We start from the raw sequence: 26454 nt of genomic DNA, 5'->3' as shown, positions 1-26454 counted from the left end.
TTTGATACATGCACAATTGCCACCATTGCCTCATGTAACGTAACGTTTGTTCTTGTGTTTTGAGTGTCTGCCATTTATTGCAGTATTATACCTCTACTTGTACTTTGTACGCTTTTGTAACATGCACACGTCACCTTTCCTTTTGTAACGTATCGTTTGCTACCTCTTGTATTTTGTTTGCTCTGGATACTTGCACAATTGTCACTAATGCCTCATGTAACGTAACGTTTGCTTTTGTAACATGTTCACTTGTAATTTTCTCCTCATGTATCATTACTGTTCCTATTGTGAAGCGCTCTGACACCTTCGGGTAAAGTCCGCGCTGTATAAAAACGCATAAAATAAAATAAATAAATAAATAAATTCCCCTACAACACTCACCTGGCATGACGTCATGCCGTAACTTCTCCACTAGTGAGAAGTGAGCAGTGTGAGCACGCGCACATGACGTCCTGCTGTCACTGCAGTCGGAAAAAATACGGACCGCCTGTGCGCGGCCAAAACAGAGGAGAGAGACCCATCTCAAGCCACCCTTTAAAAAACTGCCGGTGCTCAGACCCGGTGAGACCCGGCCCACTTAAAGCCCTGGGAAGTAGCATATCAAGATCTTCCTTAAGTTCCTTAAGTTAGTCAGTTACTTGCCTTGGTGACATCTTTGCACGTGACCTATCTAGGCGAGGGACCCAGAAAGCACAAGGGGAGACTTATCTTACTGATTACTTCTCTGAAGAGGAAGGCACAGTGTACAGGCACCCTGCTCTGATAGTATCACGCAGTCTTGTATTCCGATGCCCCCGAAATATCACTCTTGTCCTCTGTGCTTAATTTGTGCCGGTCTTTGCAGGTGGTGGGCCTACGAATGCATTTCTGGAAACCGGGACTTAAAGTTTAACATCAAACCTTGAGCGAGCACAAGAGAGAGAGGGTAACTTAGAAATGGGAGAAAGAAAGAGGAAGACATGGAAACAACCACAATGGAGCAGGGGCTGAAAAAGAACCTGCAAGAGTGATGTAATGTGACAAGAGCATCCAGACATGAGGTGGAATCAAGACCAGGCAGCCTTAGTATTTAGCAACCCTGACATGTGGCAGTACATGTGTCACGCTCCTCTGAAAAACCTTGAACCCCTGTTCTAATTATTTACATACATTCAGCCATGCTTGCAGGCGGGGGCATGCCAGGTCATGGCACACAACCATTTTTGGCAAAGTGTTTCCCACAGTGACACTTGAGTGTGTGTAGATTTAAGGGGGCTAGCGACTGCCAATCAACGCTCCTCAGTTCCCATAATCATTCCATACGCGCAACTACACTAGGGTCTGAGCAGGGCTTTAAGTGAGACGGGTCTCACCAGGTCTGAGCACGGCAGTTTTTTAAAGGGGGCCTCGAAACGGGTCTCTATCGGGCTCTGATTTGTGCCCTGGCACAGGTGGTCCCTTGTTTTCCGGACTGCAGTGACAGCAGGCACATCAATGTGCGCTGCTCACAAGTGAAGTTACGGCATGCCGTCATGCCAGGTGAGCGTTGTAGGGGAAGGGAAATCCTTGCTTCCTACATCTCCCATGTGTCTGCTTTTTAAAACACAAGACTCCGAGGCTGTTGCGAGTGCGGGGGCCCTATTGAATAGCGCACACTGCAAATTCCCTTGTCTTTTTGAAACTCAGGAGCAGCAACATTGTCGTGGTGTCACCAGGGCTTCAAGTGGAAGCTTTTTCAATATTATATACAAGCCATAGTTGCTGCTTATTTATCTTATGCAACTAAAAGCCATTGACAAAGCCAATAGTCCTGACTTGTAGGTATGATGTTATTTGTTGTATCATATCTGGATGCAATGATAAAAACAGCAAAATAAAAGTCGGGCGTCACACTATGCTAAGCACAGATTTTTAGCTTATGTGTTTTAAGCCACGCCCTTAATTACATTGGCCACGCCCCTTTGAGAGACCCCCACGTTTTTTCATCCTACTTAAAGCCCTGGGTCTGAGAGTAGAGTAACGTGCAGTCCTGTACGAGGCAGATTCTGTACTGAGACTTTCTATGATGTCACAACTGATTTGGGTAGAACACTAGGCCTGGAGGGCAATCTTGTGTTAATGTCAGTAAATGTATAGACGTCTTTCTTTTCGCTTTTTCTACCACACTTTCTTTTATTAGTTACTAAGATCACACACACATATATGACACTTGCTATATTGTATACTAACAATTAGCGTTTCTTACGACTCGGATGTGTATTTCTCTTTTTTTACATTGTACTGTATAACTGGAAACCTTCTTTTTTCTTTTTCAAATAAAAAAAAGATATATTTTGTTATAGGGACTAGAGAGGACCTGTCACAGACAGTGTGCAGTTTGGTGCATCAGTGCTAACCAAGTACTGGTACTGCATATTTAAGAAAGGTGTACCACGCAGGTTTGGGGTCAAGAGCGTTTCTATACACTGTGTCCAGGAGTGAATCCGAACTCGCTGGTGCTTATTTCAGAGTGGACGCTGACGGCGCATACATCTCGGATACATCTACTGGTGAGAAACTGGGCACAGGAAGCCACAACGAAGAAGTCAAACGCACTTTTAGTGCTCAATGGAATGGAGGCGCCTACCTCTTGTACGGCGAGGCAACGGGGTCATTTGTTGATATCAGAAATGAACAAACTGCAAAGAGCAGACCCATGTAGCATGATGGGGAGGCCATGTTAGGGGCAGAGTGGGATGAACTGTACAAGCCATGTCCCTAGATCTTATGTCATCAGACATACAGGGCCAATCTAGGGTCCCAGAGCAGCACACAACTATTGGGAGGTCCAATAAAATGATGCTCGCTTTTGTTTTTGGGTCAACACGCCATTAATTCATTAAATGTTTGAGCTCCGAGACTTCATCTTTGGAAGCGAAGGATCCGCATTATAACTGTATTCGCCTCATCTACCTTCCACATGACTAGCGCGTCACCCCCACATGCTCAACAAGATTCAAAGCCAATCAGAGAGACATCTAATGCCAAGTGTACGAGGCCCTGAAGCGGCGCATGCATTCCAGATGTACCAATGTGACGCCCGCCTGACCACAGCTGCCGTGCAGTCACATGCTCCAGGGAGGGGTTCAATGAAAGAGATGGACTTTTCAGCACAAAACAGATTTCACTGTGAGCATCAGATAACAGCAAGCAGAACCTTTCCAACTTTTAGCCTGCAGGACTTATTGCAAATCTATGAGTCGCCAGCAAGACAGAGGAGCACAATGCAGTTGTCACTTTCTAACCACTATACAGTGTCACACTCCCTGCGCCGTGAACCGCAAACTACCAGAACCAGCGATGCATGTTTACTAAGTGTGTGCATTGGTTAAATCTATACAGAAGCCTGCTACCCTCTTACACTCTCTCTTAGGAACCCGTATGTCATCTGTCTAAAAGTGTCTTGGAGGATTACACCAACTTCAACTCCAGACCTTGGTCTTCCTGTGATCCTGCCTGGATTACTGTCAGGAAAGAATCCTACTGCAACCTCACCATTGCTACCTCTCACACACACTACCAGACATCTACAGACACTCCTGTGTCCCTACTGTAGCCTCACCATGGCTCCCTCTCACCCATACTACCAGATATCTACAGATACTCATGCCTTACTGCAGTCTTACCATGGCTACTTCTCACCAATACCACCACACTTCTACAAACACTCGTGTGCACCTACTGTACCCTCACCATGGCTCCCTCTCACCCATACCACCACACATCTACAAACACTCATGTGCACCTACTGTACCCTCACCATGGCTCCCTCTCACCCATACCACCACACATCTACAGACACTCATGCCCTACTGAAGTCTTACCATGGCTACTTCTCACCAATACCACCACACATCTACAGACACTCATGTGCACCTACTGTACCCTCACCATGGCTCCCTCTCACCCAGGCCACCACACATCTACAGACAGTCCTGCCACGCCACGCCTACTGTACCCTCATCAAGTCTTCCTCTCACCCAAGCCACCAGTACTCTAGAGACACTCCTGCCGCCCCTGCTGTAGTCTCACCATGGCTATCTCTCATTCATACCACCAGACATCCACAGACATTCCTTCCTGTTGCCCCTACTGTAGCCCAACCATGGCTCCCTCTCAACCAGACCACGAGACTTTTACATACACTACTTCTACCACTGCTGTTGCCTCACCATGGCTACCTTTCACCCACACCACCAGACATCTAGAGACACTTCTGCTGCCCCCACTGTAGCCTCACCATGGCTACCTCTCACCCACACCACCAGACATCTAGAGAAACGTCTGCTGCCCCCAACTGTAGCCTTACCAAGTACCCCTCTGACCCAGGCCACCAGACATCTAGAGACACTCCTACTGCCGTACTGTACTCTCACCATGGCTACCTCTCACCAGACATCTAGAGATACTTCTGCCACCCCTACAGTACCCTCACCATGTCTCCCTCTCACCCATACCACCAAACATCTAGAGACACTCCTGCTGCCTGCACTGTACACTCACCAAGTCTCCCTCTTACTCAGGCCACCAGACATCTAGAGACACTCATGTGCTCCTACTGAAACCTCACCATGGCTGCCTCTAATTCATACCACCAGACATCTGGAGACACTCCTGCTGCCCTACTGTACCCTCACCAAGAGTCCCTCACACTCAGGCAACCAGACCTCTAGAGACACTCCTGCTGCCCTACTGTACCCTCACCATGACTACCTCTCACCCATACCACCAGACATCTATAGACACTTCTGCTGCCCCCACTGTAGCCTCAGCATGGCTACCTCTCACCCACACCACCAGACATCTATAGACACTTCTGAGCCCCTACTGTGAGCTCACCAAGTCTCCCTCTCACTCAGGCCACCAGAAGTCTAGAAACAATCCTTCTGTCCCAACTTTCCTAAACAGTAGATGAGAAAGGTCATTGCAAAGTACAAATGGGAGGGTGTTCCACAGTTTTGCTGCTGGCGTGCATAAACATAATCCCTACATTTTTAGACTTGAGATCTCAGTACTTGGAACAAACATTTATGCTCTGAGTAACGATTTCCAGATGGTTTACAACAGGCAGATTTTTGGGCCAGAAGCTTTGACTTATAGAGTAAACCGCCTTGTGAACATTTGCAATTTGTGCACCCATATGTTTTCAACAGGTTGCAAAACTCTTGTCTGAAATGTTTTCACAAACACACATGCAAAGTTGGTATTCTGTCAAGTGCAAAGACTACCTGTCAGCATCTCCTTGGCCAATGGAGGCATTGCGCTGTAACGTGTCTCTCATGGCAGCCATTCCATCCGGCAGGCGGTTCAATCTTCGAGTGTAAAGGCCCAAACCTCCATCGGTCATATACCTTTCGGGGAAACCAAGAGATACACGTGTCAGAGCACCCTAAATCAGGAACACCAATACTGCGCGCTTGTATTAGTCGGTGTGCACCAGAGGCAGAAAATGGGACTTCAACACTCACTACTTTACGAGTCAAAATAAGGAAGTAGTGGGAAAAAAGAATTGCTTCTCACAGGCTCAATTCTATATTGGAAATACGACCTAGTTCCGTTCATGTGATTACAGGGAACCGCGCAAAGAAGCTTCAGAGGTTTACATAAAGCACTTTACTTGACGCAGCGTCACAGGTTTCCATAAAGCATTTGTACGAGGCACATCTTCATGCATTACTTAAACTGACAGGAGGCGTACTTAATAAGTGTGAAATAAAGGGAATTACGAAAGTGATATTTATGGATCAATTTTGTTTATTTCCATTTCAAGTAAAGAAAAAACAAGAAGCACGCTTTAATGCCCACACGCTGGAGGCTGGCTGGCGTTGTCAAACAGTATTACACTGTGAGACCCGTGTTTATGTAAAAGTTTATTAAAATGTGGCAGATTTCAGAGGTTAACTCTAAGAGGCTAGCATAAATTTAACTGATTTCCATAAAAGAACTTTGTATGCAAAGTGCAGGATTAAAAACTTACCTAAACAGCAAGATTACATGACGCATGAGGTAGCTTTATGTCACGGGTTACACATGGGGCGGGTTTTCGCTTTTTTACATGGAGTTTATGCAAAGCCGATTTGAGAGGTTTACACAAAGGGGTTTGTTAATATGAGGTAGATTTCATAAATTAATTCAAAGGGGATTACCTAAAATAATTTCCACTAGTTTACAGCAATCGAATGTGCGCACGTGGACAGGTAAGCAAATTACATGAGGCAGATTTCACAAGTTCATATAAATAGGTTTACACAGGGGAGATCTCAGAGGTCTAAATGAAGGAGTCTACGTGAGACGGACTACAGGTGAGATATGTTTACACGTGGCAGATTTCAGAGGTGGGCAAAAAAGAATGTATTTTACATGTTTATACGAAGGGATTTGCTTACATATGGCAGATTTCAGAAATGTACATAAATAAGTTGGTTTACAGAGTTTACAAGTTTACATAACAGTGTTTACTTACATATCACAGATTCACAGGTGGGGGCAGTCGCAGATTTACTAATGGCGTATGTAAGGATCTGGAAGTTGCTATGGTTGGGCCCTATATTTCAGCGAATGGCCGAGCTTTCATTTTTGTTTTTCCTAATCTCATGAGATCAGGGGGGGCACAACAGTCACATTGCCTACAAAGGCTTCCGGATGCCTGGATGAAACCCTCGAAGTCCATCTCATCTGCTCTCCCCATCCTTCATTTGGCTTCCAGTGTGAGACAAAGTAATCCGTTTAAAGTACAGACTTCACTGGAATACTTTTCTTAACTTTATCCGCAAAAGCAAATTCTCTTTGTATCTGTCTCTGCGCAAAAGCAAATTCTCTTTGTATCAGTCTCTGCGCAAAAGCAAATTCTCTTTGTATCAGTCTCTGCGCAAAAGCAAATTCTCTTGTATCAGTCTCTGCGCAAAAGCAAATTCTCTTTGTATCAGTCTCTGCGCAAAAGCAAATTCTCTTTGTATCAGTCTCTGTGCAAAAGCAAATTCTCTTTGTATCAGTCTCTGTGCAAAAGCAAATTCTCTTTGTATCAGTCAAGGAAACCTTTACGCTCAGCAGGGTGATTTTCCGTGCCAGTACCCCATATCAGGAAATCCAGTGTTGGAGGGAAAGTTTCCTCTGTTCAGACTGCAAAGGTCTGGTATACCCTCACGTCAGCTTAAGACCACCTCCACATTAGAAGTTAAAACCTTTTTTTCCTCCATTCTATTTTCAGAGGGCTGAAATCAGAATTATATTGGTCTTCGCCGTATTGTGTTAGGGACACTTCTAAGCCTTCAGAAGCAAATATGTGTTATGTACCTTGAACTGTACGAATCCCTGTAGTGTAAAGTAACATAATGGGTAGTTTGTAGAGGTCAGGTGCCTGGTTTGCGTAGCTACGAGACCAGTTATCACTTGATTTCTTGTAGCTGAAGAGCGGGCGCATAGGGTAGGCTCCTTAAGGCTGCCTCTTCTCTTTGGGTTCAAATACTAGGATGTATGAGCACTACAGAGGGAAAACATAAAACACCCGGGCATCCTGCAGCAGGCGGAGCAGGCCTCTTTGGTTAATGGCAATGATAACGAATAATCTTTTATATTGGTTTAGGAACATTGGTGGCTCCTCCGCTAAGGCGGAGGGGCGTCGCCCCACTGCTTTTCAGCAGTGGAAGAGAAAATAAAATGAAAACTGAAAGTTATCATCATTTTTTTATTCCTATTGCAGGCGCTGCATCTTTGCCAGGCGGGGCGGCAGGGGGGTTGCGGGAGGGGCTTCTCTGCTGACGGAGCAGGCGAGGGGAGGAGTGGTTTGCACTCCCTAAAGTGCACTTGAATGTTGGTCGGCCCTCTGGGACTGGCTAACATTCATGCCCACTTAGCATGTTCTCCACCCAGGCTGTTAATGGTTTGGCGCTCAGACCAATCACAACGCTGCAATGCAGCATTGTGATTTGCTCTGGGGAGCTTCAGCCTGGGTGCTTCTGGTGCCTGGTTCCGGCCAGCAGAGAAGAGACACAGACAGGGAGGACGTGGCGTGAAGGTAAGTTAAATTTTTTTTTTTTTTTTAAATTGACACCTCGTCCCCGGTCAGTCTTCCCACCCCCGTCTCACACCACCGATCTGTGCTGGCCGCCACTGTGTAGGTACCTCGGGTTTGACCTTGCACAGTTCTCTAAGTAACAGGTGTTACAAAAGAATAAATGTATTAGTCAATTTTTCAGGCTTTGGAAGGATGAACACCTGAGTTGCCCTGTCTGTAGTTAAACTCAAGACCCGTACCGTGACAAATAAATATCCAAAGTGAGTACTTACCTCACTGTGCCCCCTCAGTCAAATGTTGAACGCTCCTGGCACTGGTTAAGCTGAGAGTGCAAGACCCTCGTCAGATGGAACGGAAGTGACCATGTCAGACATTCTCGCATTGCAGGTCTGTGATCTAATAGTGTAGATTATGTTTGAATCATTTCAGCTTAGTTTATTGAGCATTTTACAAGTACTGTCCCCATTAGGCATAGTTGTGCTTTTATTATTCACCTATTTGGGATATTCTGAGTTACACAAGGACCGCTCACCTCTTCTTTAGATTTGGACCTCTCTTGCCTATTTTTAGTCTTTCTATTATTTTCTTTGCCACCATCTTGCTTAGGTCTACTGTGCTGCTATCTTTTGGGGCTCTAGTTAGCAGTCTAGACACAACTTGCCATGTGTCGACCATCTTATTTAAATGGAGCTGTAGCATGGATGTGCCTAAGACACGCCAACGGCAAGCCCATCTTTGTGTTGATGTGCCCAGTAATACTGCCAAAGTACCCCAATCCAGCCACTTTGCCGTGTCTCATTTTAGCCATTCAGCTGGACGGGTGGTAGCATTGGCAGATATGAATAACCCTGATGACACAGTCTTGGAAGCTAGATTACAGAAGGTCTGTTACAGCCTGAAATGAACCATAAATCGACTCTTAAGTCTATCAAACATGACGCGCATTTTTAATTTAGTGCAATGTTTTGCGTAACACACATTACATTAGCCTATAGACAGGAACATTACAACCTCCTTCAATTATACCATCTAGTTATACTAATTTTAAATAAAGTGTGTGTTACTCCTCATTCTGAATACTTTTTAATGAACTAGTCCCTGCTAATTTGAAGATTTTACTCATGGATCACACAGATAAATCGGGGGAGGTGGGATGGTATTGCCCAGACTCCAAGAGTCTGAAAGATCAATTATTTGTTTGATAACATTAGACCTTTTAGCATTCTTGTGTAAAATCGAAAATATTGATAACGTTTATCTAATGATAACTGATTTATATCTTATCTCCACAACTAATTTAGCTAGATTAGCTGGGGAACAGGGATTTTGTTGTTTAAAACAATCTAACCATTTTAGGGGATTTAAATTTGTGGTTGGATTATCCTCAGTCAGTTCAGATAAGTCTTTTACCTAAAGAATCTACTCAAATAAAAGGACATGTTTATTAAATCAATCCTTACAAGACACATCTAGACAAAATCATCTCATTTGCAGGAAATGAAGATGATTAGTACTCGGGTGCGGCTGGCAGCTCAAAAACTGCCTGTGTGTGTGTGTGTGTGTGTGTGTGTGTGTGCCTGGGGAGCTGTACTTTGAGGGTGCATGGATGGACATTGCTCAGTGCCACACAGCTCTTTCGATACATTGTACATAGCGACTTCCTTAATACGATGTCAGTGATGGACATATATCTTAGTACATTGCTGAGTAGCTCGCTCACTACATTCAGTGCTGAGCAGTGTCCTCAGCACCTTGTAAGAGCTGGGCAGTGTTTTCAGAACCTTATCAAAGCTGGGCGGCTCTTCAAGTACATTGCGCAGAGCTGGTCGGCGTTCTCAGTACCCTATATAAGTACTGGGGAGTTCTGTTGGGACTCTGGGTGTAGCTGGATACCCCTACCACTAAAGCTCTGCGCAATCCTTCGTCGTTCTCTTGATGTGAGAATTTCCCAGCACAGAATTACTAGCTATTTCTTCCTCTCATACAACAAGTACATTCACAGAGGTGCGTGGGTCCCGCTCTGCAGCAGCAGCGACCTGCTGGTTCCGAGTGAGGTGCGTTGGTGGGTCTGTGTCTGGGTTCTGGTGCTTTGATTGCAGTAGTGAGACAGAGCAGGAGTGGTGCACCGACAGCTGAATGGGGTACGAGTGCTGGACTAGCAGAGGCAGTGATGGCCAGGAACCAGGAGCACTGGAAAGGCTTTTACTTGGTCCAAGACTGGGGTTTCAGTGGTGGGGAAGGCCAGCAATCCAGTGCGTTTGCAGAGACCTATGTGGTGCATGAAATGGAATAGCCAGGGCTGTTGCAGCGCGGGTAAGGGTCGTTGCAGCCCTGGCTAAGGGTCGCATTATATAGGCCCAGAGTTTTGTATTAGAAGCCCCCGGGTTACCAAACACCAAAGGCTCTATAGTTATGCTTCCACCTCACGCTTCTCTCTCCACCCTACACTTCCTGCCCTTTTTTTAAACCAATTTTTTTTTCGTTTTCTAGTACAATATAGCCTATATTGTACTAGAAAACAAATAAAATTGTCAATTTAAATAAATGTGGAAAAATACTAGCTGTAGTGTCGTCTTTTGCTTGTGGCAAAAATTAATGTGGATAAATACAGACGGAAATGGCAAAAAAAAAATATCATAAAACCTGGAGCCCTAATTATAATAAAAGGATTTTACAGGCTCCCCGTCTTGCTAATACAAATACAATTATTGATGAGCTTTAGTGGCCTGTAGCAAACCTAAGTGACAAACTTCCCTCAGAGGGATTAAGGGAGAAATTTGCATCCTTTTTTTAGGCTGACCAGATGTCCCGATTTTTCACCAGCTGCCATGCCAGATTTTGGTAAACTTGTCTCATGTCTCCTTTTTTTGTGAGGGTCAACTGAAGACAATGGGAGGTACATTATGTGTTCCAAAGTAGGGCTAGTTAGCACCTGTTATAAGAAAGCAATTTAATTAACAGGTATGATACTGGGTTTAAAATGCGCATTTTTTTCATTTTCCTAGTGCCTCTTCTGCATTTCTATGTCGATGAGAACTGTCATTCCACGCCCCTAAGTCGAAGTAAACTTGTAGTCCTTCTATGTCTGTGAAATGTCCCGGTTTTTAGTTTTTAAAACCTGGTCACCTTACCCTTCTCTCAAAATAAAATTCTAAATATAAGGAATACCATTACAACTGAGGTCATTCCCAAACCTACCTTTTGCAAGAAAGAAACCAGCTTCAAAGATGCCTCAACACAGTCTGATTGCTTGGAGCTATTTCTGAAGCGTCTCTGCTTGGAGTGATTAAGAATACTCGAAAATATACAGTCAAAGGAAAAGTTATTGACAAAGTGAAAATTTGTTCCTATTTGGGGAATGTTTTCAACTATAATTTAAATTGGGACCAACTTATAGTATCCAGGGTACGACAAATGAGCAGAGCCATTGAGGGGCTGTTTCGTTTTGCTGCTAAACCTGTAGCCGAGTTGATAACTTTGTACAAATCCAAATGTCTGTCGGGGGCCACTTATGGGGCTGGAGTACGGGGATACCATAAGAGCCTACAAATTCAAACATCAGAGAATACATTTTTAAAGAGACTTTTACTTATCCATAATAGCTCCCCTACATCATTTTGCCATTCTGAGGTGGGCATGGACTATAATGTAGACGGCATACACATGGCCCCCCTGATTTTATGGGGGGAAATTTGGATTACAGCTGAACTGTCCTTCTCACGATGCATTTTAAGAGATTGTATGAATCTAGATAATGCAATGGTAGACCCGTGGTTACGCTATGTCAAACAAACTTTTTACAAGATAGGACTAGAAAACTTTTACGACCAGTGAGACCACACGAGCTAACATGAAAATGGTTATAAAAGGTGCATATCGATCTGAATTGAGAATATCACACCGTGACACAGGAAGATTGGAGTGTTTTCCCCAAATCGGCAACAATTGTCTTTTAGCCGGCTAGCTCATTCACGTTTTTTAATGACCAGATTTCGCCTAGGCACCCTGCACTTTCTTGTAGCCTTTCCGAAACAGGTGGGGTGGTGTGGGAGACTACCCCCCCGTCCGTGTAATAACTCAGCCCAACAAAGTACAATGCACATTATGCTATTTTGCACAATATATAAAGACCCTAGGGTGCGTTTCCTTAAACCGATTTTAAATACAATTCATCCCTGCTCCTGTAAGGAGGGTTTGAATTATGTATGGTCATTATCACCTGTTTCCATCTGTAGCTCTGTGCTTAGTTTTATCAAATTTGTTTTTATACTAAGGAAACGCTATGCAATGTAAAAGTAATTTACAGGGGTTATGTGATTAGGCCGCAAGCTCTCTTTGTCCTGTATATTTTAAATTTTTGGTGCAGAAACTTTTATTCTTGAATGTATACTTTTTCTTCTGTGAACTTTTATGATTCATTCGAATCGAATAAAGTTATTTGACGGATTAAGAATAGTCCCCCTTCTGGTGCCCCTTTGTACCTTGGCCATGTTCCTAGGTTAGGTTTTAGATAAACAGAGCCTGTGATAAAATCTGTGTATTGACTATAACAAGTTACAGCTTTCAATTTTTTTATTTTTTACAGAATGGATGACGTGGCGTCCCTTCTCTGTTTTCACTTCTAAGACTGACTTGCCCTCCTGAAACCACTACAGTCCCCTGAACTGCTAGACTTCATTTTGCAGCCAGCTTAATGTCCGTTTTCCCTTAAGAGTTGTCAGTAGTCTGCCCTTGAGGGGTGTATGGTGATGTCTAGGAGCTGTGGAGCCCCCCAGGTCTCTGATGCATGCCTTGAAAGTCTCATGTCACCCTTGACAGGCTTGTCAGAAGTCTTTGTGAGTGAGGCCTGAGGGAACAACTTATGACCGAGACAACTGAACCCTTCTAGATTTGTCAGGTGCAACACACGCCTGTTTCCACATACAAATGACTCCTTACTAATGAAGATGGTAGACTTGCTTTCAATGAAAGAAAACGATCAATACATTCTGCTAAAGTAGTGCAGGGCCCTGTATAGAGTGATGCCTGGTTAAAGATGGGTATGAGAATCCCAGTGTGAAAAAAGGCAGCGTACGACCTACTTGCTGTTCAGGGCTGTTACAACACTGTGCTTCTTACAAGCACAACTAGATGGAGGAGTCTGAACAAATTTGACTTAATACCTTGATGGAAAGTAGCAAACTTCTGCCAAGTTCTAAGTGCTGTAATGACAGCTTATAACGGCACTTTCATTTGTATGTCCCTGCCCACCGCTGATGTGGCGATGAAGCACATTCTCCTAAGAGAAGCACAGAACACTGTGAAGAAGTGACTAGATGAACTAGTGCTGTATTTGAAACAAGATGTGTGTAGGGAGTTTTTTGGTGTCACGCATGAGTGACCAGAGTGGTCACTTACACTGCCATGGATCGCTCCGGCTAAGGGCGAGGAGGAAAAACGAGTGAGAGCTCGAACATGCATAGTTTACTTTAGCCAGGTGCTGTTAATGACTCTGCAGATTCCTTGTGGCATTTTTGGTGGACAGACAAATGTTACTATAACCAAATGCCTCAATCTACAGTCCTCAGAAGGATGAAAGGCTGAAGCAGCGTTGCCAGGGTTCAAACTCTGGACTTTCAAAAGACAGCATGAGTCAGTAGCAAGTGTTTACTTATATGTAGATGTATTTATTTACTTACACGAACAACGACAGGAAATGTTGTACGTAGCTGCATGTTTCACATTACACTACAAAGTTGTTGAGAAGATAACAAACAAGGTAGTTGTTACGGTGGCAATAGGTGAATGGCGGTGCAAGACTTTGCACTTCTATATATTTCCGTGGGAACAGGCCAAGCATGGTCAGCTCACTGAGCTATCTACCGGATGGCTTGTATTGTAACTCCTAAGATGGGGGCGCCCATGCTTCGGATCATCATTGAGTGAGGCAAACAGGTGAGTTTTATGGGGCTTCAAAAGGGAGCCCTGAATTTGAAAACCAGTGGCCCACATCTGAAACGCTCTACGCCTCTCTGCGGAAGAAAGGAAGCGCGCTTAGAGGTCAAGAAGGAACGAGCGGCACTCTCTCTCTGAGGTCTGCTACGAGGCATTATCACACCCCTGGGTGCGATTTACCAAGAACTGTCAGCCCCACTTGTAAAACTAGAATGCCAGAAGCCATCCGAAAACCCACAACATAACACGATGACAGCCAAATGGCACGTTGCAGGCGGAACATGTGTAAACAATAGACGGTGAAATATTTCCGCCGCGAGTGGGAGAGCCTGGGACCGAACCTGTGCATTCCACACTTAACTATGCACCAGACATGTCCACGCAGAGGAGGCGCGCGAGCGTGGCGTCGGAACGTGGCCACACATTCCAAGGCCACGTGACGAGGCGGCAGGCGACGTAGGGACGCCCCACTGAGGGGCTCGTCTTGGGGGTGGATGTAACACCGTGGGCGTGCCAAGGCCTGCACCACCACGGATGGAGATCAGAGCATGCGCACTTCACTAATTATTTTATTTTTAATTATTGTTTTTATTTATTGGTGGCCGGAAGATTGCACAAGACTCATGCTACGCAGTTTATCCCTTTTCAGAAGGATGAATCTGACCAGTAGAAATGCACAATGTCATTTAATTTATTTTGGAATTTATACAGTGCGACGTCAAACAAGAGTTTGCTCCCTTGGGGGAAGGCATGGACAGGTGGGGAGGCTGGGGGAGAGGTGCGTTTGTAATATGAGAGTGAGAAACAAGAAAAGAGATGGGAGGATAAGAGAGAAAAATAGCAAATGGACAGAGTAAGAGGCTGAACAGCCTGTCTTGCTGGGCCCCCGAGGTAGAGATGGTTTGGAGACTGGGGGAGGCTGTTCCAGAAGGAGGTGGTGAGAAGAGAGAAGGCGCAGTGTCACGTAACCTGGCACTTGTAGAAGTGCTTCAGAGAGTGGCTGGTGACCCAGTAGGGTGGAGGTTCTCTGAAGGTAGTGGTAGAAGTGAGTGCTGTAGGTCATCCATGCAATGCCCGTTAGGTAATGTGGAGAAACTGACCACTGTGTGGGCCATGTGAGTCCGGGGCGTAGCTAGATCCAAATGCTTGGTGAAGCTGATAAGTCAACCAATGAAACGGGGGCTAGCATGTCAGACAATGCAACCAAGCTTTCCTTAGGACCAATACTAGAAAATAGAGATAAATTGTGTATTTTAAACTTATTGGTCAAAACGCAATGCTTCAGTGGCACTAGGATATAAGTAGGGGGCGGGGCTTCCTCAGGGTAGCGGTACTGACAGAGAAGGTAGCTGTAAAGTAGTAGAGGTACTGGGATATAGGTAGGGATAGAAGTACTACGGTAAAGACAAGGGCTTCCTCAGGGTAGAGGTGTGGATGGAGACAATAGCCGTAGAGGAGTAGAGGTGCTAGGATACAGGCAGGGGTAGAAGTACCAGAGTACAGGCAGGGGTAATGCCAGGGTAGAGGAATGGACGTAGATTGTCGCTGTAGAGGAGATGTGGTATAGCATATAGGAACAGGTATGAATACTAGGGTATAGGCATGGGTACGTCTGTGTAAAGATACGGGTGGAGATGGTAGCTCTAGAGGAGTAGAGGTACTGATATATAGGTAGGGGTATAAGTACTACGGTAAAGACAAGGGCTTCCTCAGGGTAGAGGTGTGGATGGAGACAATAGCCGTAGAGGAGTAGAGGTGCTAGGATACAGGCAGGGGTAGAAGTACTAGGGTACAGGCAGGGGTAATGTCAGGGTAGAGGAATGGACGGAGATTGTCGCTGTAGAGGAGATGTGGTATAGCATATAGGAACGGGTATGAATACTAGGGTATAGGCATGGGTACGTCTGTGTAAAGGTACGGGTGGAGATGGTAGCTCTAGAGGAGTAGAGGTACTGCTATATAGGTAGGGGTATAAGTACTATGGTACAGGCAGGGGCTTCCTCCGCGTAGAGGTACGGGTGGGGATAGTGGCTGTAGAGGAGTAGAGGTGAAAGGATGAAGATAGGGGTAGAGGTACTAGGGTACAGGCAGGGGTAAAGGTGCTACGGTACAGGTAGGGGTATCATCAGGATAGCGGTATGGGTGGACATGCTAGTTGGAGCCATACTGAAGTACATACAAGTGTAGAAGAACTAGAGCATGGACAGGAGCGGCACTGCATCGTATGGGCAAGAGGTGTGGTACTAGGGTAAAGAAATAAACATACTTTAGAAAGAAGGAGCCGGCTGGGGTATAGGCAGAGCGATGAAGAGTAGAAAGGGGAGAGCAATGGAGGTTGCCCCACAAGTACACTAGAGCAGGAAGACGGACGGAGGGGTACAGGGGTTCCCTCTTGACAGGGCTTCAGTGGGTCGCTAGTTGAGCGGGGTATAATATTTACATAGGGGTGCAGGGTACATACTTACAATACGAGATCCGTGGAAAAACCAGCCTGCTGAGATTCCTTGGGCATGAAGGACAGACGTACATCAGGACAGATTCCACATTCTGGGAATGTGATGCATTTGAACAAAACTGGGGGAAAGTGTCAGGCTGAGGAGACATTTCCCTCAGACCAGGATTCCTTAGCTATGATCCTATTCAGAATCCCATACAAGCCTAAATAAGAGATAGCATTCCATGGACACCCCCTCCCCCCGGTCCCGCGCGAAAGAGTCCAGTACAGGAGAACTCTCAACCACCCCCATGCTGTGCGGCTACAACTCTCACATTATTGTCTACACTCGCATGTTCAAATCAAAAAGATTGGAAATACAATTTCATCTTTTAGTACATTCTGCGTGATGTCTGCCTACGCTGTGGCTTAGTGGGACCTGCTTTGTGCAACACCGCTCTGGCCACACCCTGCGTACAACAAGGTGGATGATGCACGTACCACAGCTGTTGCTGACAGAAACACAAAGCCACAAGGATATGCAACAAGTTGTATATTAAAAGCGAGGTATCATGATTATTATCCCTGGGGTAATAATAAGCAGACACATTTTTGGGTAATGCACACAGTCAATACCGAATCCCCTGCAGCATGTCTGTACTACTCACCCCCCTTCACTGGAGCGCTCCACTGTCCACATGTAAAACCAACTTTTGAACCAAATGTTACATGTTTCTCTAAAGCACGGTGGTCAGAACAAACGTCGCACTTACCCCCAGGTGACCAGCTCGCCAATCGGAAGCGACTCTGCCTTCGCGCTAACCCACAATCCGTAGCCACTCCGCCCTCTGGGACTTGCTGGCAGGACGTCCGGTTGCCAGCTATGGCCTACTTCTTCCAAAATAATTCCTAAGATCTTATTTTGCTGGCACAACACGCCCTTCTCTTGGGCCAAGACTCTTCTTTCGCTGGGCAACAAGTGGTCCAAAGCACTCGCCAATGAGTGCCTGAGGTCAGTAATCCACAGGCCCCAGGACCAGCGGCAGCAGCCCTATGTCCACCACAGACGCAGTGACTAGTCCAAGGACAGACACACCCGATGGAGCAGCTCACAGGAGATGGGCTTTGGAGACACTAACAAGCCTTCTCTGTGGCTCTGCAACAGGGCTGCCCTGGAAGAAAGCGACGAGCCCCCAAGGGAGCGTGTCAACGACGTTGCTAAGCTAGAAAAACCAGTGGCAGGGTTATTCTCAGAATGGCGAATTCCATGGGGGCATGACACAATTTGCTTCTGCCTCCTGAAGCGCACAAAGTCCTGCATCAAGAGCGCATAATGGATGCAAGGCGTAACAAGTGCAGGCGCGCAGAGCAAGCGAACAATACACCAGCTTCAGCGGTGGCATGCTTCCCGCCGGCACACACGTACGTACAATGTTTCAATCTCAGTTACCAACAAGAACTGACAAAGACAGTAGGTCTGGCACAAGTGCAGGTGCGCGGAGCAAGCAAACAATAAACCTGCTTCCGCTGTGGCATGCTACCTGCCGGTGCAAACTTGCAATGTTTCACTCTCGGATGTATGTCGTTACAACGCACACTTTTACAACGCATGCACTTACAACGCATTTTTTACAACGCAACATCCACTACAACGCATTCCATTACATAGCATGACACTACAACGCATTTTTAAAAACTACCTTTACAACGCATTCCATTACATCGCATACTACCTTTACAACGCATACCATTACAACGCATAATATTAAATTGCATTTAAGGTAAGTATTGGATAGTATAGGGGTAAAAATTACTATTCTAACTCCAGGGGGTGCAACAGTAGGGTAAGTGTTGGATTGCGTTGTAATGGTATGTGTTGTAAAGGTAGTATGCGATGTAATGGAATGCGTTGTAAAGGTAGTTTTTAAACATGCGTTGTAGTGTCATGCGATGTAATGGATGTTGCGTTGTAAAAATTTCGTTGTAAGTGTAGTGCGTTGTAATAGTTGCGTTGTAAAGGTTGTTCACCTTCACTCTCAGTTACCAATGAGCACTGACAAAGACAGTAGGGCTGGCACAAGTGCAGGCGCGCAGAGCAAGTAGACAATACACCAGCTACAGCTGTGGAATGCTTCCTGCCAGCATAAACATACAATGTTTCAATCTCAGGTCCTTATTATGATGGTGGTGGGACCACCACCGTCAGCCCGTCGGTGGTGGTCCCACTGCCATCGGATCCAGCATTACTGCCCGCCGCATTATGATGGCGGGTGGATGGTTGGCAGTCGGAGAAACCGACTGCCATAGGTCCGACGGGCTCAAGGACCCATCGGACGCAGTGTAATGCCTACAATGGCGGCGGTGCCTGCTCAGGCACCGTCGTAGGTATTACAATGTCAGTTTCCTCCAGCCGTTTCATGGCGGTTTACTCGCCATGAAAAGGCAGGTGGAAAGGGAAATTTGTGGCCCGTAGCGGGCCACCCTTACCCCCTGGCCCTCTGACATGGGCCCTGGGCCCCCCTACATTTAACTGCACCGTGTGGCAGGCACTGTGGTGCCTGCCACATAGTGCAGGGATATGTACAGAGTGTATCTTTTGTACTGTGGTGTGTGCTGCAGCCCGCAGTACACGCCGCAATACAAAAGATACACAAGCGACCACATTGAAGGCAGTCGCATCGTGATACCGGTTGCAGGACCACTGACAGCTAGTCGGGCGGTCCCGTTGCCGAAGGGATGGCGGTCGGACGTAAGTCCGACCACCATCCTAATCAGGCTATCTGTTACCAATGAGTGTTGGCAAAGACAGTAGGTCTGTTGTTGACTGCTGCTCTCTTTTGGTTTTAAGAATTTTGATTTTGTTTGTGAATGGTTCGATATGAAGGCACTCATTGTACAAAAACAAGCATTGCCTAAAAACTATATCTATGTATGTATATATATATATATATATATATATATATATATATATATATATATATATATATATATTTATATATATATATTTATATATCTATCCTTCAATTCGCTCTCAACATCCGCCTTTTCAGGAAAAACTAGCGTGGACCCGGAAATCTGTGCAATATTTATTTATTTAATTGCCAGCTCTGCCATATATATATTCACTGAAAAACCCAAAGGTTAAAGTGTCATTATAGTTAGGTATATTTTACTTTGCATTAGAAAAAACCCTTAGAAATTCACAGAAAAAAACAAAGGTTAAAGGGATGTTACATTTAGGTGAAACACTCAGCTAAAACAGAACAAAACCATTGAAGTCCCCCCGTTATAGTAATCTCAAGTTACTGGATCTCGAGCCCCGAAGTAACTAGAACTCACGCCCTCACCATGCACAGTGTTGTCATCAATCATGTCATTCCAGATGTGAAATTCATGTTACCAATGATGTCCTAGAACATGTCATGTGTGATGTAATATGGAGGGTAATTAGAAGCGCATTTCAAGGGTGCGAGTTATAGTTACTTTAGGGCATGAGTTACAGTTACTCTAGGGCATTACCCTATCAGGAAAGATTTTGATTTGTGTAAATGCTGTTTGCCAGTCCAGTCTCCTAACAATCTTTTTCACCTCAGTCCAGTATGCACAATGACCATGTCATATGTTAAATTGCAGTCTCAGGTCTGGCACATCGGGGACAGTCACAAGTTACTGCCAGGAACATTTTAAGTAGTCTGGATGCATTGAGGTGCAAATCATGTAATTGTATGGATTTGAGTTTGGCGTCCCTGGAAACTTTGATGCATCTTTGAATTCTATACCCGGGTATTCCTCCCGGCGCTCCATAAAGGAAACGAGATCTTTGCAGTGTTTTAATGGAAAGAATTTAAAAAAGTTGGTAACCATGCGCCGACCGCCCGCCGACCCCATATCAGCAAAATGTGCCCCTCATCTATTTTAGAGAGGTGGTCGCCACTGTGTACTTATAGTTATGTCACAGGGTGTTTTTTGTTTTGGTAATAATTTTGCCGTCGTTTGATGAACCTGGAAAAATGTTCTAAAAAATGAGTGCCTCCACCTCAGTTCCTTCTTGGGAAATTTTGTGCTGATCTGTCAAGCGTTAGACAAGAAAAAGATGTGGTCCCAAAACGTTGATTTCCTTTGTTAATACTATAGGCAGCTTTGCTCTCCAATCCTGAAAAAGCGGAATATTACTAAATTTGGCAAAATGTTGGAACTTTACTCAGAAAGCTTACATTTTGTGACTTGCTGTAAATCCATTTAGCCATTTTATAGAAACTTGTCTTTTAAAGAGGTGTTTGGTTTGGGCTTGAAGGGGTTAACTAGTTAGTTAGATCTGTACAATTGGAACAATGAGAGTCCTGTGGTACCTTAAATTACAAAATTGGGCCCTCTGATTGGCTGAATATTTTTTTTCCTGACTACTATAATGCTAGCTTTCAGTTTAGTGCCTCAGCTGACTCGATGTCAAGACGTCCTTGCCTGACTCTCCTGGTGCCCCTGTGTGCACCGCATGCCGCCTGGGGGTGAGAGGTGGCACGCAGGAGCCCACTGGCACGAATGCCGCCTGCAAGGATCTGGGAATCAGCAGCCGGGGTAATAATGCCAAGATCTGTTGGCTTACAAGAGGAAAGGGAACCCCAGTCTACATCGTGCAGCCATTAAACGCACTTGACCCCCCCCCCACTATTCATTTTGTTGAAAACATACACGCACCAGCACACAGAGCACACTTACAGCAGTCATGTTTTTGGATACACTGTGGAGGAGATGTCATTCGGTGGATGCAAAGTCTGGTGCCTGTACATTCAAATCCTGGCTTCACACTTAGCCAAACGATGTGACCCTGAGCAAATCACGACATATCTCAATATATGTCACCTCTGGAAGCGCTTGTGACTGTTTAGTTTGTTTTCATCATATCTGACATTATTCAGTTTTCAGGAGATGCTCTCTGCAACTTTCAGTATCTCAACATGCTGTGTACATGCGAGCATGGAGAGTGGGTCGTGGGCTCGAATGGGCATGGCCAGACCTACAGGCGCTGTGCGCCTTGTCTCTTCTGCAGGCGCAGCTAAACTCCAGGCTACAAACCTTAAACTTAACACAACCTTGTACTCTGCTTCGACGGCCAAGGCTGTGATACGTGCCTGCTGCTGATTAGCACGTGCCTTGCGTGTGATGTCATCCGTCTCTTTTCAACACTGACAACAACCAGGTCAATGAAGCGAGGAAGACGGGGAAGGCAATCAGGGGCTGGTGTTATGCATCAGAAGCCTTCTCAGTGCAGCTGGTTCTTTGCCACCGAGGAGCAGACACAAGACTGGGGTGATATATGGGGGGGGGGAGGAGACAGAGCTAGGGATCATGCGGCTAGCTGCCCTCGGGTGACTACCAGCTGTGTACTAAAGTGTATGTGTGGGGGGAGTGGGAAAGTGAAAGGGAGGGAAGTATGCGACTGTGGAGGAAAGGAAGGTGATAAAAGTGTTTAACAGGGGTCGGCTCTGTCACGTCCCGTATAACAACACACACATTCCTGTCAAAGTTTCCTTGGTGTCTGCGGAGTGAGGGCCGTGCTCTGGAGGAGGGAGGCGTGAAGTGCTCATTTAAAGAGACACGAAGGCAACTTTCATATCCTATGTCGGTGAGATTTCCGCAGCAATCCCATCGTTTCATATCCGATAGCAGCAGCGCCTTTCTATGGCACTTTAGTGGCTTGAAACGCAAAATTTTGTAGGAAAATCAAGCGACAGACGAAAGGGTTGTGGGGCTGGGAGGAGTCAGTTGCACGATATCTGAGTGTCTACAGGACACCTCCTTTAGCCTCTTAGAAGCACTGGTCTGTCAGAAGGCCTCCGGATTCTTGTCTAATCGACCCCCCCTCTATGAGCACGGCTTTGTAGCATCCTTTCTCAGCAGCACTTCCTCCTCCCATACTTTCTAATTTGTGTTTCGACAATATCTGGATTCCTAACCTGTCTGCAAGAGCTACAGCCAGGGCCACTGGAATTATGCGACGGTGCCACCGCTGCGTTTTTCGCATAATTATGGATTTGCTGCATTTGCCACATAATCCATCTGCTGCAAAAACGGCAGATTAAAAAAAAAAAAAATTGTTTCTAGCTCAGACAGTTGAAAAGTTACTAACAACTCAGCAACACGTTTTGCTGAGCAGTGTAAGGCCTTTTGCAAAGATTGACTGGTCACCTTTCTGTTAGTTATTCCTATATTTAGGCGTTGAACTGGTACCAATAAGGTGTAACCTATGCCCAAAGAGAGGTAACAATTGTCAAAATGGCAAAATAATGAAATACTACTAACACAAAATGTACCGCATTATGCTGCATACTTTGCCCTCTCTTGCTGCATAATTTAGTCACTCTTGCCACATAATTTGACCCTCCAATGACGCATAATTCCGAGGACCCTGGCTACAGATGACTGACAGATAACATGTGTAGTGCTCTGCACCAAATACATGGTTCTCTAGGCACTGGGGTCCGCATATTCTAAGGGCTGAATATGAGCAGGACTTTCATCTATTGCTGAAAGGCTGTTAATATGGGCATGGCCCAGGGATGAAGGTGCTAATTGTTTCCGGTAAGGCTCTCCCATATCTGGAGTTAACATTCATCTAAAATTCACTGGCAATGGTGGTTTTGCACAGGAAGAGAGCTATTTTATTTTTATTATATATTCTGGGGATTATAGGCCTTCCTCTGCTCGATATCTCCCACTACCTTGAGGAACAGGAGTCCATCATACAACCACAGTACAAAAGAATCTCTCCTGCAACCATGATGGACCATACATCATCTGAGATCTGTTTACCAAGGAGGGCAGACTGCACACTGTCCTCGAGAGAACAGACTCCACTCTACACGACACGGAGCAAAGTGCCCACAAGGCGACATGCCACTGCTGTACAAAACACCAAAACAAGTCACATTTAAGACCACTGTACCTCAAACCAAAAATATGTGGCACACGCAGCACGGGGCTTAGTGAAGCGCGGAGTTAATGATCACTCCTGTAAAAAGCACTGACAAAGCCAATAGGCCTGTTATGGCTTTTTCAAAGCTTATGTTTATTTTGTCATTTGTTTTGCAAACTTTATTGTTAGACAAACTGTCCAGCCTCATTAATCAAAAAAAGAAAAAAAAACACTGGCTAAAAGCCAAAATACTGTTGGTCTCCAAAAGCATAGACTGCTGGTGTTGTCACTGGCACTAAAGGGACCTCCTTTGTGTTTGGATGTGGGCCTTGTAAAAGGGCAGAATGCAGTCACTCACAGTGAAGTTAGCCAGTGACTGAAGTGGACGAGTCAACTGCCCCATGATGCATGCTGTAGTGGGAGGCAAAACAAAGTGAATGACATAATAGCAGACCAATGGATAAAGAGGGCTGGCTGAAAACCCATATAAGTAAGTATATTACACATATAATGTTAGTAAAATCTAAAGGTCTTGATTTGCACCAGCCATAACAACACTGGTGCAACGACAGCGACAACAGAATCCTTCTTAACTTTGAAAAGTGCAGTTCTTAAAACATTGGGACCGAAGAGTCTCGCTGGTGTCAAAAAGTGACTCCCTGGCTATTCCTTATTGTTGTGCTTAAATTCCAATGGGCCACTCAGACTTTTATCCTTCTGAGGTCGATAATATGAGAACCAATGTGTTAGGTAAAACTAAACATCTGTTATTTGCAAACAGTGCCAAGAGACCCCTCGGGTGTGCCTGCGTCCTACAAATATGCCAGTTAGATTATGTGATGTTAGGAGGTGCGACATGAGGAAAAGACTGCGCAGTCTGCATGGATATCGACCATTTGTATGAAGCGCCACCAAACTCTGCAAAACTAGCTCGAAGAACTGACTGACAAATTATATATATGCCTTAAAAACTCAGTTCCCGCTCCTGATGTCCACCCCTGACCCCTCAAGGACATTTTCTTACTTTTGCCAGAAACATGATGCACATTACAACCCTTTGCGGGGTGAGGGGTGTGAAGGTGGAGAGACTGTTACAGCCTCCTGCGACCAGGAGGAGACGAACCTCAAGTGTTTACCCTTTTTATTTATCCTTATGCCAACGCAGGCTCACACTCTTCCAAAACCTCATGGGGGCTGTGAGGTCAGGTGTTTGGGGACTGATTGAAGTAAACAAGCCGCCGAGAGGGTAGGGTGGAGTGCCAAGGGAGGCAGCCCGAAAGCTCACCTGCAGGGAAGAAGGTAATGCTACATCTTCCTTGCAGCATCCCAGCCTTAGTGGCATTGGTAATTATTTTAAAACTCTATTTAAAACTGGCATATTGATTTGCACCCCCCACCAGCCACTCTAATGTCTGAATTGAACACCTTCGCGAGGTGGAATTGGTCATGAAATAGCTTTCGTGCCAAATTTCAGCAATAAGAAATTCCTGAACAAGCATTGATAAAGCCAATAGGGCTTGCCTGACCGACTAGGTTTATCGATTGGTTTTTAATTTGGATTGCCGCTGCACGCTGCCAGTGCTTGTTCAATTGCTCACAAGCATTGGCAAAGGTAATGGTGAGTCTGGCAGCCATCATGATCATATAGCTTTTTTTAATATAATTGTACCATTCCAAAATGGCTATCACGTAAAAAGCTGTGTTTAGACGCAAAGTGACACCAAAACTAAAAATATTGAAAAAATACTTTTTCAAAATGGCTGCTTGTCTCATTTACATGCAACATGTTTTGGAATGGAACCAGTATTTAAAAAGTAAGATGTTTCCACTGTAATGCCCAATAGCTAATTACTATTGTAAGTCAAAAGAACATGCATAACTTCAAATTATTATAAAGTGCAATTTTTATTACAAAATATAATATAATCTTTTACAAAGTATCTCATCATAGATAGGCACAAGTAAACTTCCCAGTCTTACTTGGCTATATGCGGCGCATCCTCAGATTCGCCTGGATTCAGCCCGGACTTTGCCCGGTACGCACCTTAAGAGTTTCCACAGGAATCCCCTGTCTCGAAGTTTGTATTAAACAAGTACCATCTGAAGATGGGCACACACCAACATTGCCTTTGCAAATGTTTTTGCAATACCGGAAATAAACTTCAAAAGTCAGAGGGTGGGACAAAGGCGGGGGCCTTAGTGAAATGGTGAGAAGGGGTGATGCAGAGAGCCCTCACAAGTGAGAAGTCAGTTCAGGGGGTTGGGAAAGCAGAAAGAGAGAGTGTTGGATGCAAGGGGGAGGGCAGGAGAGCCCTGTTAAGCTGCTAAGAGAATGTGACAGAGGAAGATGGAGAAATAATATTCCCCCACACACTGCAATACAAGCAAGCAACTCCGGAAGGAGACAGAAAGCACGAGAAAAGAGAGCCAATCACACGTGAGCTTGACAATGTTTGAAGCCAATGAATGAAACAGGAAGAACACAATAAACCAATAAGCTGAGTGGACCGACCCAAAGCCCACTCCAAGTACATATTCAATAACATGATTGCTATGGTGTAGGCTAGGTCAGTGCTTGATTTGAACAGATGGTTTCCGGTGCTCGGCACCGGCACTTAATTGCCGGTGCCTGCACTTATCACAGCTGCCATATGGTGGCGCTGTTTGTGTAATTTAAAGATGATTAGAAAACTGTTGTCTGTTCAATATAGATTAAAAACAACTAATACCTGCCACCCAGGCCATTCTTACAGCTTTAGTGGCCTCGTGACAGTCTGGCTTGTCGCACTTGTAGCAGTGTGATGCTTAGTAGTAGTGTAAGTATAGGGGTAATGTGAGGTGCATACTGCATACTCCTGAGGAGGGCCCCGGCACTTCTATATTTTTTTTTACAAATTAAGCACTGGTAGGTGTATCTAATGTATGTCTTAGAGGCCCGGATTCATGCAGATTTTCGGGATATCACTGATTATTTTAGCATGTCCATCCCTTCATAGCTATGAACATTCCTTTCGGGGTGTGTTCTGTAGACTAGCTTCAGGTCTCACGGCCTGACTCCTACGCTCCATCACAAACATGTTGCTCTGTGATAGGGCCGCGGTGCAGCTTCGGAGGTGCCTTCACCTGAAAGTCCTCCATTTC

The 26454-nt window shown here is 45.2% G+C and overlaps 1 protein-coding gene across 7 annotated transcripts in view; it reads right to left on the bottom strand.

Moving 5' to 3' along the window:
- The window catches only part of NAV2 (neuron navigator 2), a 606131-nt gene that overhangs the window by 215074 nt on the left and 364603 nt on the right, over positions 1-26454 (bottom strand). For all 7 annotated transcript variants that reach the window (XM_085643594.1, XM_085643596.1, XM_085643598.1 and 4 more), the window contains one exon: positions 5247-5369. In XM_085643594.1, the coding sequence (XP_085499720.1) occupies positions 5247-5369 (123 nt within the window). The remainder of the gene's footprint in view (positions 1-5246; positions 5370-26454) is intronic.

Source organism: Triturus cristatus, chromosome 3_1 (assembly GCF_964204655.1).
Source record: "Triturus cristatus chromosome 3_1, aTriCri1.1, whole genome shotgun sequence".
NCBI lineage: Eukaryota > Metazoa > Chordata > Amphibia > Caudata > Salamandridae > Triturus > Triturus cristatus.
Note: the sequence above shows the minus strand (reverse complement) of the source record. Positions and strands in the feature narration are given on the sequence as shown.